At 39.5% G+C, this 14,627-nt stretch overlaps 3 protein-coding genes across 5 annotated transcripts; 2 read left to right on the forward strand and 1 right to left on the reverse strand.

Moving 5' to 3' along the window:
• The first annotated feature begins 53 nt into the window (after positions 1-53).
• On the forward strand, positions 54-6,130 carry flfl (serine/threonine-protein phosphatase 4 regulatory subunit 3 flfl). 2 transcript variants are annotated; one of them, XM_066296863.1, is made up of 10 exons: positions 54-387; positions 477-866; positions 2,404-3,303; positions 3,695-3,887; positions 3,941-4,151; positions 4,203-4,508; positions 4,809-5,136; positions 5,191-5,343; positions 5,421-5,574; positions 5,676-6,130. In XM_066296863.1, the coding sequence occupies exons 2-9, from the start codon at positions 534-536 to the stop codon at positions 5,520-5,522; spliced, it is 2,526 nt and encodes an 841-aa protein (XP_066152960.1). In that variant the 5' UTR covers positions 54-387; positions 477-533; the 3' UTR covers positions 5,523-5,574; positions 5,676-6,130. The 2 variants fall into 2 exon arrangements, with proteins under 2 accessions (XP_066152960.1, XP_066152965.1); XM_066296868.1 differs by having other exon boundaries at positions 5,191-5,337.
• A 1,148-nt stretch (positions 6,131-7,278) lies between these two features.
• On the reverse strand, positions 7,279-9,217 carry LOC136347167 (cilia- and flagella-associated protein 36). Its single transcript, XM_066296920.1, has 7 exons — positions 8,821-9,217; positions 8,700-8,764; positions 8,542-8,643; positions 8,233-8,486; positions 8,088-8,185; positions 7,966-8,036; positions 7,279-7,742 (listed from the first exon to the last, which is right to left on the reverse strand). The coding sequence occupies exons 1-7, from the start codon at positions 8,924-8,926 to the stop codon at positions 7,488-7,490; spliced, it is 951 nt and encodes a 316-aa protein (XP_066153017.1). The 5' UTR covers positions 8,927-9,217; the 3' UTR covers positions 7,279-7,487.
• A 203-nt stretch (positions 9,218-9,420) lies between these two features.
• Positions 9,421-14,482, forward strand: glu (structural maintenance of chromosomes 4-like protein gluon). 2 transcript variants are annotated; one of them, XM_066296838.1, is made up of 8 exons: positions 9,421-10,486; positions 10,655-11,919; positions 12,042-12,913; positions 12,979-13,143; positions 13,562-13,809; positions 13,863-14,046; positions 14,099-14,324; positions 14,368-14,482. In XM_066296838.1, the coding sequence occupies exons 1-8, from the start codon at positions 9,573-9,575 to the stop codon at positions 14,457-14,459; spliced, it is 3,966 nt and encodes a 1,321-aa protein (XP_066152935.1). In that variant the 5' UTR covers positions 9,421-9,572; the 3' UTR covers positions 14,460-14,482. The 2 variants fall into 2 exon arrangements, with proteins under 2 accessions (XP_066152935.1, XP_066152945.1); XM_066296848.1 differs by having other exon boundaries at positions 14,377-14,482.
• The last annotated feature ends 145 nt before the right edge of the window (positions 14,483-14,627 follow it).

A 14,627-nucleotide genomic window follows, 5' to 3' on the forward strand; every position in this document is an offset into this window, starting at 1 on the left:
TAGCGCGGTGAGAGGTTGCGCAGTTACAGCGCGTCTGTCCTTGTTGTGATCCTCGCACTCTCCGAGCGTTGTTGTGAATTCAATATGGCGATAACAATTTTCTGTTGTGCCTGTTGAAAGGACCAAAAAAACGATTAATTTAAGTTATTAGGCGCATTAGCGGCAGCTTTAGAACAATTTTACGCCGGTTTTACTATGTCGGATAAGTGAGTAACCCTCACAATTCGCTGGAACTCGCATCAATTCAAGTGCATCCTCTCAAAGTTTATACACAAAGGTTGTAATTTGCTCCGGCTGAAAGTTCGTCTCATTCAGACCTTCTGGGTGATTCTTGGCGGTCTCCCCCATCCAAGCAAGCCGGTAACTCTGGTGCTCTAACTGCAACCTGTAAGTACCCATTGAGTGCCATTTCCAGTCCACCTCAACACCACCTTTCAATTGCTCAAAATTCTCTGTCACTGTGTTTTCTCTTGTAGGCAGGAATGTGGGAAATTTGCCGTTACACCACTTAAAACCAGGGGAAATTCGCAGTCATGACCGATACGAGACGACGTGTAAAATTGTATGCTCTGAATGCAGACCGTCAATGGGACGACAGGGGTACCGGGCATGTTTCCTCCTCATTTGTAGAGAGATTGAAAGGGATATCACTGTTAGTGCGTGCGGAAAGTGATGGGTCATTGCTGCTGGAGTCAAAGATACAATCGGATACTGCCTACCAAAAGCAACAAGACACATTAATTGTATGGTCCGAGGGGGACAATTTCGATTTGGCACTCAGTTTTCAGGAGAAATTGGGCTGTGACGAGATCTGGGAGAAGATCTGTCAAGTTCAGGGCAAGGATCCTTCTGTGGAGATTACACAGGTAAGTTGTTTTTGTAGGTTTGGATGTTCAAGATTTAATCCTTTAGAGAGATTCTCGGAGTTTCCTGCATAAGATAAATCACTTTGTTATGGTTATATGACTATTTAATTTAAGGATCTATACATTATTGTAGTTGTTCTAATAAACTTAAAATTAACCCTGAAGGGTTTTGAATCAGCTGATTTTTTAGATTTTTGATCTTGATAAAGACTTTTTTGGTTTTTGCCTGCTTACCATTTTTTAAATAAACTTTGAACATATATGAGACCTAGAAAATAAGGCTAACTTGAGGTTTTTCTTTTTTCAAATCAAGCACTGGCATGTTAAATGAATAATTTGGTAGGGTGCCTCATTTTTTAAAAATCATATTTGCATACATGTAAAGAAATCTCTTTTGAGCCTTTGCGAATAATTTTGCAAACAATATAAATGATCATATTCTTTTAATCTACTTGACAGCTTTTCTTAGCTAATACAAAATTGGAAAAGTGTGGAATTTAATCGTAATTTTCCAGGAACCATCTACAAAAATTAAACTGGACATAAGGTTCAGGTTGTAAAATCTCTTCTTTTTGTGTGTTGAAAAGGGTAATTGGTTCTTACTGAGTGTTTTCCAGACAATTTGATTGAGCCATTCATTTAGTGGGATATTTTTCAAGTACTGGTGTAAAAACTTTCTTCTACAAGATTTAGCACTATTTTTGTGCACCCAAAACTTCTTGGTTCACGCCGTTTTTGGTGTGTTTGCTGAGCTATGGTGATAAATTTTTATTAAATAAGCATGCTTCTCCACAAATTAACGACATGCTTTATGTAGCCCTGAATACCTTATCTAAGCATGTCTGCTAATAGATCAGTGAACCCCATTAAGATCCCATTAGTACCCACTAATAACCAAGAGCACAGAACTACTCTTAAGGGGTGAATTGCATCATTCATTTCCATAGCTTTCTGTAAGCAGTTATACTTCAAGTCTAGTCAATTGTCTATATAGAACTAAATGAATTAATGTTTTCTTTTAAGCATTAATTAGCAACACCAGTCATTAGTTTATGGTTTGGTTAGTAATATTAATTAAATTCAATTTCAAAACCAAAGCAATGCAAGGACCGCTTACAAATGACATCGCATGACATGGGTGGCAACCAGGTTTTAGATGAATATTTCATGAATATGTGGAGACAAAAAATTATTGAATAAATTATTTTAAAAATCCTATATCTTTTATACAACTTTTACTATGGTAAAGTAAGTGATAACAATTTTGAGTTGATTAATTTTCTTTGAGGTAATTAATCACCTCTTGAAAATAAAATCGCAAGATTCGGAACATCCTGTATAAGTATATCTTAGTTGTTTTAATTGATTCATCTTTTCTAAATAATTCAATAGGAATTTTTTTTAGACAAACATAAATTGATTTACAATTAAATAAATAAACTAAAAAAGGAGCAATGTAAGCGACTATACACAGCACAGAAATAATTTACAACGTAAGCTTTTTTCCCAAACAAAATTAACGGTTTTAAAATTTCAGGATATTGTCGAGGAATCGGAAGATGAACGTTTCGATGACATGTCAGACTCGGCTCCTCCAATCGAGCTGCCCCCCTGCGAATTTAACCGCCTAGAACAGATTAGCGACTTAGTTAGTAACTGCTTGACGACTCCCATGCGGAAAGAGAAGCTAGCGGCGGCCATCGAGAGCGAAGGCTATATCCGGAAGTTGGTCAACGTTTTCCACATGTGCGAAGACCTGGAGAGCACCGAGCGCCTCTACCACCTTTACGACATCTTCAAGAACATTTTCCTGTTGAACAAGAACATGCTTTTTGAGACGATGTTCAGCGACGACCTTATTTTCGACGTAGTGGGGTGTCTAGAGTACGACCCGTCCTCACCAGCCCCCAAGAGGCATCGGGAATATCTACGCAAGCACGCTACCTTCCGGGAAGCTATTCCCATCAAAAACCCGCAACTGCTGGCGAAAATCCATCAGACTTTCCGCGTTCAATACATCCAAGACGTAGTGTTGCCCACTCCCTCTGTGTTTGAGGAAAACCTCCTTTCTACCCTGAGTAGTTATATATTTTTTAATAAAGTGGAAATTGTGTCACTGGTGCAGGAGGACGAAAAGTTTCTCACGGAACTGTTCGCCATATTGACGGACCCCAGTACGGCCGACCCGAAGAGGCGGGATCTCGTGATGTTTTTGAAGGAATTCTGCAACTATTCGCAGAATCTGCAGCCTCAGGGCAAGGAATCGTTCTACAAGACGCTCACGTCATTGGGTATCCTGCCTGCACTGGAGATCACCCTGGCGATGGATGATCAAAAGACCAAGACTGCCTCTATAGATATTCTCACTTATATTGTTGAGTATTCTCCGTCAGTGGTACGGGAATATACGCTACAGCAGGCCAGTAATACTGATGAGGTAAGTTCCTTCTCATGAATTAAGTTTCATAGCAGTGTTAGCTTGAACTTTGCAGAGACATGTTTTTTCGGTTTCAATACGTCGTTCAACTATTGAATATCATTTCTTATAACAGTGTATTTGTTGTTGATGTGGTTCCATAAATCTTCTCGACTTTAAATTGGCATTGAACGTGCAAATATTTTTAGAGCCTCTTAGCGAAAAAAATCACATTTCTATAAATATGGTGGTCGCAGTGGCCAGTTGAAGGCAGTTGTTTCCACGACCTATTTATCCATGAATTTTGAGTATTAGACAGAGTTAAAACAATTGCCAATAATGATTAAAATTGAAAATCTTTACCACTCCTTCAAATGGCTTTAGCGACAGTAACAGAGTTTTTATTTGACAGGATCAGATTCTACTGAATATCATAATCGAGCAAATGATCTGTGATTCGGACCCAGAACTGGGTGGTGCTGTGCAGCTGATGGGCGTGCTCCGGATTCTTTTAGATCCGGAAAATATGTTGGCTTCCGTGAACAAATCCGAGAAAACCGACTTCCTCAATTTCTTTTATAAGCACAGTGTACAAATCTTAATCAGTGAGTTGTCTGTTATTATCATTGGACATTTGTGACGCTTTCGCCGTTTATAGCTCCCTTGCTGGAGAACACGGCAAATGACACGCCTCAAAGGGAAGACTATCGGCACGTGCAGCTCCTCGGACTGATCCTCGAATTATTGTCGTTCTGCGTGGAACATCATACTTATCATATAAAGAACTGCATACTAAACAAGGATCTGCTGCGCAGAATATTGGTTCTTATGAAATCGACGCACAAGTTCCTAGTGCTTTGTGCTTTAAGGTTGTTTCTTTTTATTTTCCTCGTTTTGTTTCTAATCGATAATCTGAGTAGGTTTATGCGTAAACTTATCGCCCTTAAGGACGAGTTTTACAACCGATACATCATCAAAGGCAACTTGTTTGCGCCGGTTATCGACGCATTCGTGCACAACCAGGGCCGCTATAATCTTCTGGATTCGGCCATCATCGAGATGTTTGAATTTATCAAGTTAGAGGACATTAAAACCTTGTGTTCACATGTGGTGGAGAACTACGGCAAGAAGCTGGACAGCGTCTGCTACGTCCAAACGTTCAAAGCATTGAAAAGCCGGTACGACCAGCACCAGGACAAACTGAAGGAGAGAAACAGCTTGGATGGGTTAGTGAGATGCAAAATGAAGGCGAATTGTTTTGGTGTCTCTCCGAAATGGCGGTTTGATTGATTTGGCGTGACATCATTATGTAAGATATGTAAAATAAAAACCAAAGCAAATTACTGGTATATAAGGACGAATTTGTTTAAAGTGGATATTATAAATGAAATAATTCCAAGTTCTGTGGCAAAGACGGCGATCGCCGTAGATTAAGATTGTCATTTGCCTCGCGTCAGCCAAGCCATCATTTCATTGAACTCTGATAGGTTTTAATAGACGCTAAGACTGGTGGTGTTAATTTCTAGTGTGCCGTCAATTTTGCGCAGTAATCGATATAGGCGGGACCAACGTCAATTAGACGAAGAGGAGGAGATGTGGTTTAACGAGGATGACGACTTCGACGACGGTCCGTCAGTGCATAAGTCGCCAGCCACTCCTCCTCCCTCGAATCACGAAATTTTAGCCAAAAAACTTGAGTCCAATTTGGAGAGTATAGGGGGTAAAGTGCTGGAGAAAAAAGTGATTTTAGATGGGAGTTTGGATTGTATAGGGGGGAAAGTGGGGGAAAAGAAGTCACTGTCGCCGACGCAGCCGCAGAACGCGATAGAAGCCAACGGACCTTCGTGTAAACAGGTATTTTCGGGATTCTTGAATTGTTTTTCGTACCTTTATGAATCTGGTTTTTAGGCCAATAATAATTCAACGTCGCCGAAAAGTGTACAGTCTCAACAAGGCGCGTTGAATAACAACGCGACGGCAGCATCGCCGCCAGTCCAAGACGCCCCGGTAACTGTCCAATCGACGGGGGACGGAAAAGTGTCTCTTTTCAAACGGGTATGGGTAAGCGCATTTTATTACCTTTTTTTGCCTTTTATCCAAACGTTTCGGAAAATTATTTCACGTAATTTTCCCACCAGGGGTTGGTGGACTATGAGGGCGGCGACTCTGACGAGGAAGACGAGACGACGGATGCGGGCGGGGGAGGGGAGAACACTAGCAAACGGCCGCGTCTGTCGTAGTGCTCCCGCTTCGTTCCGTCGGGAACGCCTCTCATTTACGTCAGCCAGGAAGGTAAGTAATCTTTCCTTCTCTATTACCACACCCGTATTCCCTTTCCGACTTCGTCCCTCAACCAATTACAACAGACAACTAAGTTCTCGTCGCGTTTTCAGGTTAGCCAACAAAAAAACTGGAGCAATAGCATAAAAGGTAGAACGCGCGAAAATGGACAGATAAAAGAGATGTTTTTCTTTGAAATTACTCGGTGTTTATAGTTACGAATGAAAGGACAATGTACGACTTTGCAAAGGTGTCGTAACCGCGAAGCAAAGGACGTTGACAAACGGACGCCACTGTGAATTTTACGTAGTTTAAGGCGTACTATCTATAGGGGTAGATAAAAAAAAATAGTGTTTTACTACTGTAGTAGTTTCATGGTGGAATGGAGAGCGGCAGAGTACCACACAAGATGTAGAATGCCACAGTACGTGTATAGAACAAGGAGAAATTCCCTGATTATTTCCGTCGAATTTAATTTGGACTATGTAATTCAGTAAGTTTGCGCGAATATGGTGCGTTTGTGCACACCCACTGGTCGAGTTACAATAAAAGCTGTATTGGCCTCTTTTTTATTTTATTTATTTTTGCAGAGATTTTGTTTTGGTTTTTTGGGTGCTTTGTACTTTTCTCGTAACCTAAAAACCCCAATTTAAGAGGAATAGGGTAAGGTTGAGCTTTGTCGCGTTCGAGGTGCCGCCGACTTTGAATCATTGATTATAGTTAGAAGGCGATGTTGCCATGCTTCCTTATTTGTTCGAACGGCAACTTTTTTTCTTTTTTTTTTTACCTTAATGTCGAAAACAAATTCAAACTATAAATGATGCCTTTTGTTGCCAGATTTCACGAATATTAACTATTGCTGTTTTTTTTTGTATGCATCAATGCGTCCATTTTTAGAAACAACTGCGTTTTTTGGTTTATAAAATTGAAATATTGGTGGAGTTGCCATATTATCGGCCCAAAATATTCCGACACTGTTGCCAAACTCTGTTTCGTTTCAAAGACCATTGACATCTCATTTGAGCGGTTTTTTTTTTTGTGTCAAACATTACGTGTATCAGCGTTACCCATGTAGATGAGAGCGGCAGCGAGCTTTAGAGACTATCACACTTGTTCTTTTAACGTGATTTCCTCTCACAAATTTTTAGGGAAACACATAAGATGTATTTTATGAGTATTTTTTCATTTCAACGAATCAGTTAAAACTGGCAACATTGTCTGCTTAAATTACAGTGGGTTTCTGTTACAGTCTAATGGCAATTTTTAGAAACAATTGCTTGGAACTGTAAGATTACAGAAAATTTTGCGCCTGGGAAAGTACAGAACACCTTTAATTTTCAACGGTTCTAGTAACTTAAAGTTACCAATTATCTACAGCGCGGTTCAACCGGTTTTCAAAGTTGGAACTTTTATTTTTATCCGCTCTTCGACGTTCCAGAACTTCCAGAAGGCAAACCTTTTTCGGGTGATATTTTTGATGATTCATTTAATTTATTGTGGAAGGAGAACCACGTTTCTTACGAGTATTTATTGTTTTTATTGTCGTCTATTTCGGTACTAGAATACCGTGGCAGCCCCACCACCACCATATTTTTTATACACAGAGACGCCATCAATTGCGCAAAAACGAGAAGAGAGTCAAACTGGTTACATTGTAAGCGTTTTTCTATTCTTCCCCTTCTCTTGTAATAAATTAATGTTTTTAAAAGATTGTAATATAAAATATGTACTCGTTATATTTAGGTAAATAAATATATGATATAAAAAAGAGAAACGTGGAGTTATGATTTTCCTTTGCTCTGTGGATGACAAAATGGTCGCATGCGCTTGCTAGAAATCTGACAAGGTTACGTCAAAATGGTGACAATTTTCTCCCGGCGACCATTTTGTCCCAGGTAACTACTATAATTGACGTTGACAATTCACTATTTCTTCTCGACGACTTCGGCTTTCAGTCGCTCAGCCAAAGTTTTCCTGATTTGCAGCTGGTTGGCCGCAGGATCGCTGTGGCCTCCTGCCAGCACAGCTTCTGCAGCTTTCGCCGATTTTGGTCGATTTTTCACTGTGTTTTCCGTTTCATCGTTTAAATGCTTTTGACGCGCCTCCTTTTTCAGCGCTACTAACTTGTCACGTTGCGCGCGCAGATATTCCTGACGTTTTTTTAGCTCTAGAGGGTCGGTCTGGAAAGGAAAAAGCTCGAAAGAAATGTACTTAACGTTATCTATGTTGTTGCATTTGTATGTATTAGGATTAAATCGAGTATTCTCATAAAGAAACTGCATTATCGTATCAAATAAAAATGAGCTTTTATTTGATATTTTTTAAATAATATTTCTATTATTTTTATATATTTTTATTAATTGAAAGCAGTCCTTTGAATTAACGTATTTACGCAAGACCTACCTCTTTAGATTTTCGTAAAGGTACTGAAGGCTTCGCTTTGGCTTCACTATTCTCCCATCGCTGAGACTTTTCTGCAATTTTACCACCTTCAACAAACGCCCTAAAAATTTACCTATCCACACCTAAACTCTCTTTGAGTTGTTTCTCCAATATAGGCTTCTCCTCCATGAGGTGCTCCATTTGAGCCTCGATCCCTTCTGCATCATCTTCCACAAACCTCCTGGATTAAATTATTAACTTAAAAAAACTTATTTGTGGCTTACTCACTTGGCGACCTCCTCTAGAATCTCTTTCTCCAGTTTTGACTCCCTTTCAACGGTAACAGGAATAACCTGAATATTTGGGTTTTCGTCTCGTTCGGTTTGGTCTTCACTTTTTTTAGGAATAAAGGATTGAGGAGTGATGCCATATTTTTTTTCTATTAGGTCCAAGGCTTGAAGTTGCAGTTCTACGTTGCGCTGAGTCATCATTCTCACGAACATTTGTTGATCGTTGGCGGCCCAGATTTGCTCGAAAATGTTCTAGAAATCATGAGAATTTAGCAGGGAGTTTGAGTAGAAACTCTCACGTCGGTACATTGTTAAATGAAACATATCTTTTTCCCTCAACGCACGCCTTCTCAAACTGTTCAGAAGAGATTCCAATGTCCTCCATGAAATTTCCCAACATGAAATCTACCTAATTTAATTTCCTTAAATAGGAAAACAGTTTACTTCAAATAGATGGCAATTTACCAGATTTTTAAACTCCTCGAATATCTTCTTGTAATCCTCGTTTTCTGTCATGGTAGGTTCGAATACTGAAAGATAAATTTTACATAAATTGTAGAATTTGAGCTACAAATTTGATTCATACTTAGGGATTTTTCTTCAATGAAACTCTGTAAAGGTGCGTTCCATATGGGACCATTTAGGAACGCAACCAATGAATCAAAAACCCATGAATCGTCTTCTGCAGACATGATTTTATGGCGTTCGTCTGTTAAAGGGTAAAGGTGTTTGTAAAGAAATCGTTAGTTTGTGGTGTTTGTATTTAGGGCTCAATGGTTGTTAAGATGTAAAGCGCCAGCGCTGATGCGTGGAAATGCTGTTAAGAGTCTTATCTATGGTTTAATTGATTTAATAAACAATAAGCATATATATAGATAAAACTTAGGTAATTTTTTTAACATTTTCTACTTTTATATTTGACATAATTTTAATATTATTTATTTTATTTTATTATTTTCGTTATTATAAATTACAACCTTGTTTCTGAGAGAAAATTGATAATAAACAAAATATATAATTAATAATAAATAAAACTCTCGTACTGATTCTGTTCTCTTAATTGTTAAATTTTGTACTTTGTCATCTATTTAGCAACGGTTCATGTACATGCGAAAACTCCTTACTCCATTTTTGAAATGTCAGTTCAAAATACCGATATCAAATCGTCTGATCACTTTTCTTCTTTGTTTAACGTTACGCTCACAACAAAGACAGAAAGTGATCGCATATGACTCTGTCAGAGTTCTAACCTTCATCATTAAAAACTATAAACAAGCCGTAAAACCGTTTGCCTTTTTTAAAATTCGTCAGAAAGTATCAATAAATCCGTTTTAAACAATGTCCGTGTCCCACGCATCAAAAAAGAGGGGTCCTGCACCCCCAGTGGAGCAGTCCGAGTCTGATGAGGAGGAAGATGAGCGTCTGTTCTCGGATGATGAGGGTACTAATATTGATGGCATCTATATCCCCCCAGTGCAGCCCCCAACTCTCTCTATGGACCCCACGGGACCTCGCCTCATAATCACGAAAATAAACAATAGGTTCTTCAAAAGTTATGCAGAGGATCAAGTCTTAGGGCCTTTCCACAAGTGTTTCAATGCTATCGTGGGGCCCAATGGTAGTGGGAAAAGCAATGTTATTGATTCCCTCCTTTTTGTGTTCGGGTACCGAGCTACTAAGATCAGGTGCAAGAAAGTTTCAGTGCTCCTGCATAATTCGGACAATTATCATAACATTCAATCGTGTACTGTAACCATTCATTTTGCATTGATTGTTGATAAAGAGGGTGACGAGTATGATGTAGTCCCAGGCAGTGAGTTTGTCATATCTCGTACTGCCTGCAGAGATAATTCTTCATATTATGAACTGGATAATAAGCGAGTGCAATTCAAAGAAGTTGCTGTGCTGCTGAAGAAACATGGCATAGATTTAGATCACAATCGATTTCTGATTCTGCAAGGTGAGGTTGAGCAGATAAGCATGATGAAGTGCAAAGGGGAGAAGGATGGGGAGACAGGGATGCTTGAATACCTTGAAGATATCATTGGAACCACTAGGTACAAGAAACCCTTGGAGCAGGTCTTTAATAGAGTTGAGGAACTCACTGAAAGGAGAATTGAAAAGTTGAACAGATTGAAGATGGTACAGGATGAAGTAGATGAGTTACAGGGCCCCATGGAGGAAGCAGTGGGGTTTCTTAAGGTTGAGAACACTGTTGTGCGAAGCAAAAATTTTATCTATCAATATAGCATGTAAGTAGACTTTGATCGTTAATGAATTTATTAGGCTTTTCATTGGATTCTTCATTTTTGATCATCATTCTTCAATTTATTGTTGAAATTTGGTTGTTTTAGGGTTGAACCGGATTTTCAACTTCCAGGTTGTGTTTAAGTAAAGGATATTTTATCTCTTCTTTCCAGAAAAGATGTCAAATTAAAATCCCAAGCAGAACAAGAGGCTAAAGAAGAAGTCCTTGAAATCCAAAATCAGTACAAAGAGAGACTGCAGATACTTACTCAGGAAAAACAAAATCATTGTGAAACCCAAGATAAAGAAGCGGCAATTTATGAGAACCTTAAGAAAAAAAAAGAAGACCTAAAAGATGCATTTGACAAAGCCAGCAAGAAGGATGTGCAGCTTCAAGAAGAGATGACCAGTAAGAACAATGCCAGAAAAAAGACCAAAGGGCAAATTGTTGCAGAGAAGGAGAAGCTTTTGCGGCTGGAGAATGTACCAAATGAAAATGCTAAACTCATAAAGGAAATAGAAGACAAATTGGAGAAAACTATGAAAGAGAAGGAGGTTTATGAAGCAGAGAAAAGCACATTAATGTTAAATATACAGAGAACCACTAAGGGGTTGCAAGAACAAAAAGAGTCCCTGCAAGGAGATCTGGCATTGTTACAGGAGGAGGTAGACAAGACTAAAGCAGGATTCACCTTAGCTGAGACTGAGCTGAAGGTGTGTTTGAGCAATGAAGAGAATGAGCGCCAGAAATTGGAGCAATTAAAACATTCTTTGATTAAATCTGAAGAAACGATCATAGACCGCTCCAAACAGATCCAAATCTTGAAGCAGCAGCTCCCAGAGGCCAAAAAACAGCTTGAAACCTGCAACAGAGAACTTCTTCAATTGATAAAAGAAGAAGATCAACTTATAGCTGTTGTTAGAAAGCAAAGAGCAACATTGGAAGAGGGTAGAAGTTGTCTGCAGGCCTCAAAATCAACTAGCCGCGTTTTAGACTCATTAATGAACGCGAAACGTGAAGGAAAATGTCCAGGACTTTTTGGTAGACTGGGGGATTTAGGGGCCATTGATGCCAAATATGACGTTGCCGTTTCTACAGCTTGCGGCCCTTTAGATAACATTGTAGTAGACTCTGTAGACTGCGCTCAATGGTGTATAGAATATCTTAAACAAAACGACATTGGAAGGGCGGTTTTTATCGCGTTGGATAAACAGGAGCATTTGCGTAATAAGGCTTGCTCCAGGATACAGACTCCCGAAAACGTCCACCGGCTTTTTGATTTGATTAAGATGTCGGACGAAAGGGTCAAGACTGCTTTTTACTATGCCTTGAGAGATACTTTGGTGGCTGAAGATCTGGAGCAGGCTTCAAGGATCGCCTATGGTACCAGGAGATATCGAGTAGTGACACTTAAAGGGGATCTTATTGAGACTTCAGGTAAGTTAAATCTGTGTTTTTTGAGTTGAAAATTGATGATATTTTTACTCATAAAAGCCTCATTCAGTGTTTACAATTCAAAGCAGTGTTACCACCTCCTTTTCACTAACTTTAAAATGTAGGTACGATGAGCGGTGGTGGCAAACGCGTGCTGCGAGGCCGAATGGGCCAATCAGTGGCCGTCGCCAACTTGGACCCCCGAGATCTGAAACGTCAGGAGGACGAAGTGGAGCGCATCGAGAGGCGCGTGCGCGAGCTGCGTACATGCCATGCCGAGTTGGAGAATCGCATAAGTGAGCTGCAACCTGAAATACGAGAAATGGAAATCAACTTTGAAAAGTACAAGCACGAGTTGCAAAGCTTGCAGGTGCAACAGCCGAACTTGCAGCGCCAAATGAAGGAGCAAGAAGCGAAATCGAAAGGTACCAAAGCAGATGCTGCGCAGGTTCAGAAACTAACAAGGATGGTTGAGAGCAGGAAAGAAGAGTATGAAGCTGCAAGTGAAGCTGCAGGAGAGCTTCAAGAAAAAGTTGATAAGATAACGAATGAGATTAAGGAGAAGAGCACAGGGAAATTAAAAATTGTCGATAAGAAGATTAAAGAATGCACAAAGATTGTGGACATGTGCAAATCGGAGATCATCAAACTGAATGTTGCAGTTAAAACTGCAAAAAAGAATTACGAGAGTACCGAGGAGAACATTGCCAGACTCGAGCAAGATCTGAAGGACATGGAGAACAGTCTTCGTGCGATGAAAAAACAAAGGGAGGAGATTGAGGAGGAAGCAAAAAAAATGTTGTTGGGTGTCGAGGAGGTCACAGAGGCGTTGGAGGAGAGAGAGCAGGTGTTTCGGGAAGCGCGCAAGGCGGTAGAGAAGATCACGAAAGAGGAGACCAAACTCAGGTCGGAAAAGATCGATGTGGACGACAAATTGAAGGTGCTACAGAAGAAAATTAGAGAGTATGAAGGAGTAGTAAATTCCTTCAAACATAAGGTATATTGTGTGAATATTCAATCTCAGCCTCAAAACATAGCATTAATTAAGACTGATAATCCCAGCTGAGCCAGTTAAAACTGCAAGAAGTCCCGAATATGGAAACAGAAGAGTTGGAGCAGTATTCCGATGAAGCTCTGACCGTTTCAGAGTTTGAGAAAGCGGAGAAGGAGATGCAGCAGGCTGAGAACTTCCTTAAAGCTGCCAAGCCTAATCTGGGAGCTATTCAGGTAATTTAGAACTATTTTATTTGGTTTTAATTCCGGTGAAAACAGAAATTGCTGTAAATGTGCAAGAAAGTGTGGGATAAAAATTTACATTTCCATATTTTCGAATCCACGTAATTTTTTAAACAGGAAAAATTTCCACCTATACGTTTTTTAAATGAATACTACTCTTTTTTGGCACTCTTTTAAGGGAAATGTTGGAAGAAAAACTGTATTTTGCATTCTGAAAGCGCTTTGAAGAAATTTTAAATGGCGGTTTTTGGGATCATACCTCACGTTGGGGTATCTCCACCTTAATGTCTATTTTTATGAAATATTAAGGTTGACGAGACATTTGGCCTACATTATGTGAGCGACAATATTGCGTTTCGTGCTCGATGTTGTCAATTCGCGTATTTTCCAGCACTATTTTTAAATTTAGGAATACCGGAAAAAGCAAAAAATTTATTTGGAAAGAGCCAGTGAGCTGGAAGAAATAGTTGCTAAAAGGACTCAAATGCGTTCTGTACACGATGACCTTAAAAAGCGGAGAAAAGAGGAGTTTGTCGCTGGCTACAATGTGATTAAACTGAAGCTCAAAGAAATGTATCAAATGATCACTTTAGGGGGCGACGCTGAGTTTGAGATGGTGGACACCTATGACCCTTTCACGGAAGGCATTCAGTTCATGTAAGAATTTCCTTAAATTCCACTTTTCTGTACATTTAATGAGTATGTTGCAGCGTGCGCCCTCCACGGAAAACTTGGAAGAAAATTTCCAATCTTTCAGGGGGAGAAAAAACCTTATCCTCCCTGGCATTAGTATTTGCTCTACATTACTATAAACCCTCCCCATTGTACGTTATGGATGAAATTGATGCGGCATTGGATTTTAAAAATGTCTCAATAGTCGGGAATTACATCAAAGTACTTTTTGAATTTTTTTATAACTTCAGAAGTATTTAAATGATATTTTCAGGAGCGCACCAAAAACGCCCAGTTCATTATCATTTCCTTACGGTCAAACATGTTCGAGCTGTGTGATAATCTAGTTGGAATCTACAAGACTTACAACACGACAAAAACCATCACTTTTAACCCCACTGTGTACGATGTAAAGCCGCAGCAGCATGAAGTCGCAGAGAATAGGAACGTTACAGGAGATGAAAACAATAAGAATATAGCCCCCGTTGAATGTTTAAATGGTATGTGTGTGGGAGAGGTTTGTTGCCATTCTCATGTTTTAAGGAATTTTAGGTAATGATAGTAATTCTCGAATGGAGAACGGCGGTGGGCCTGAAGAAGCCTTAGAGGGGCAAAATGATGAAATTTTTCTTTAAATAAATAATGCATTTTGCGAGAAGAGGCTGTATAGACAATTACTGAAGAAAATTTAAACCTCTCACTACGGGAACTGGATATCTACTTAAAATGATTTCGTGATCACATACGGGAATCGAATAAAAACGCGCGACCTTGTAAGCATTAACTGCAACACCTGGTGACAT

This window comes from Euwallacea fornicatus, chromosome 2, assembly GCF_040115645.1.
Source record: "Euwallacea fornicatus isolate EFF26 chromosome 2, ASM4011564v1, whole genome shotgun sequence".
In the NCBI taxonomy this organism is placed as follows: domain Eukaryota; kingdom Metazoa; phylum Arthropoda; class Insecta; order Coleoptera; family Curculionidae; genus Euwallacea; species Euwallacea fornicatus.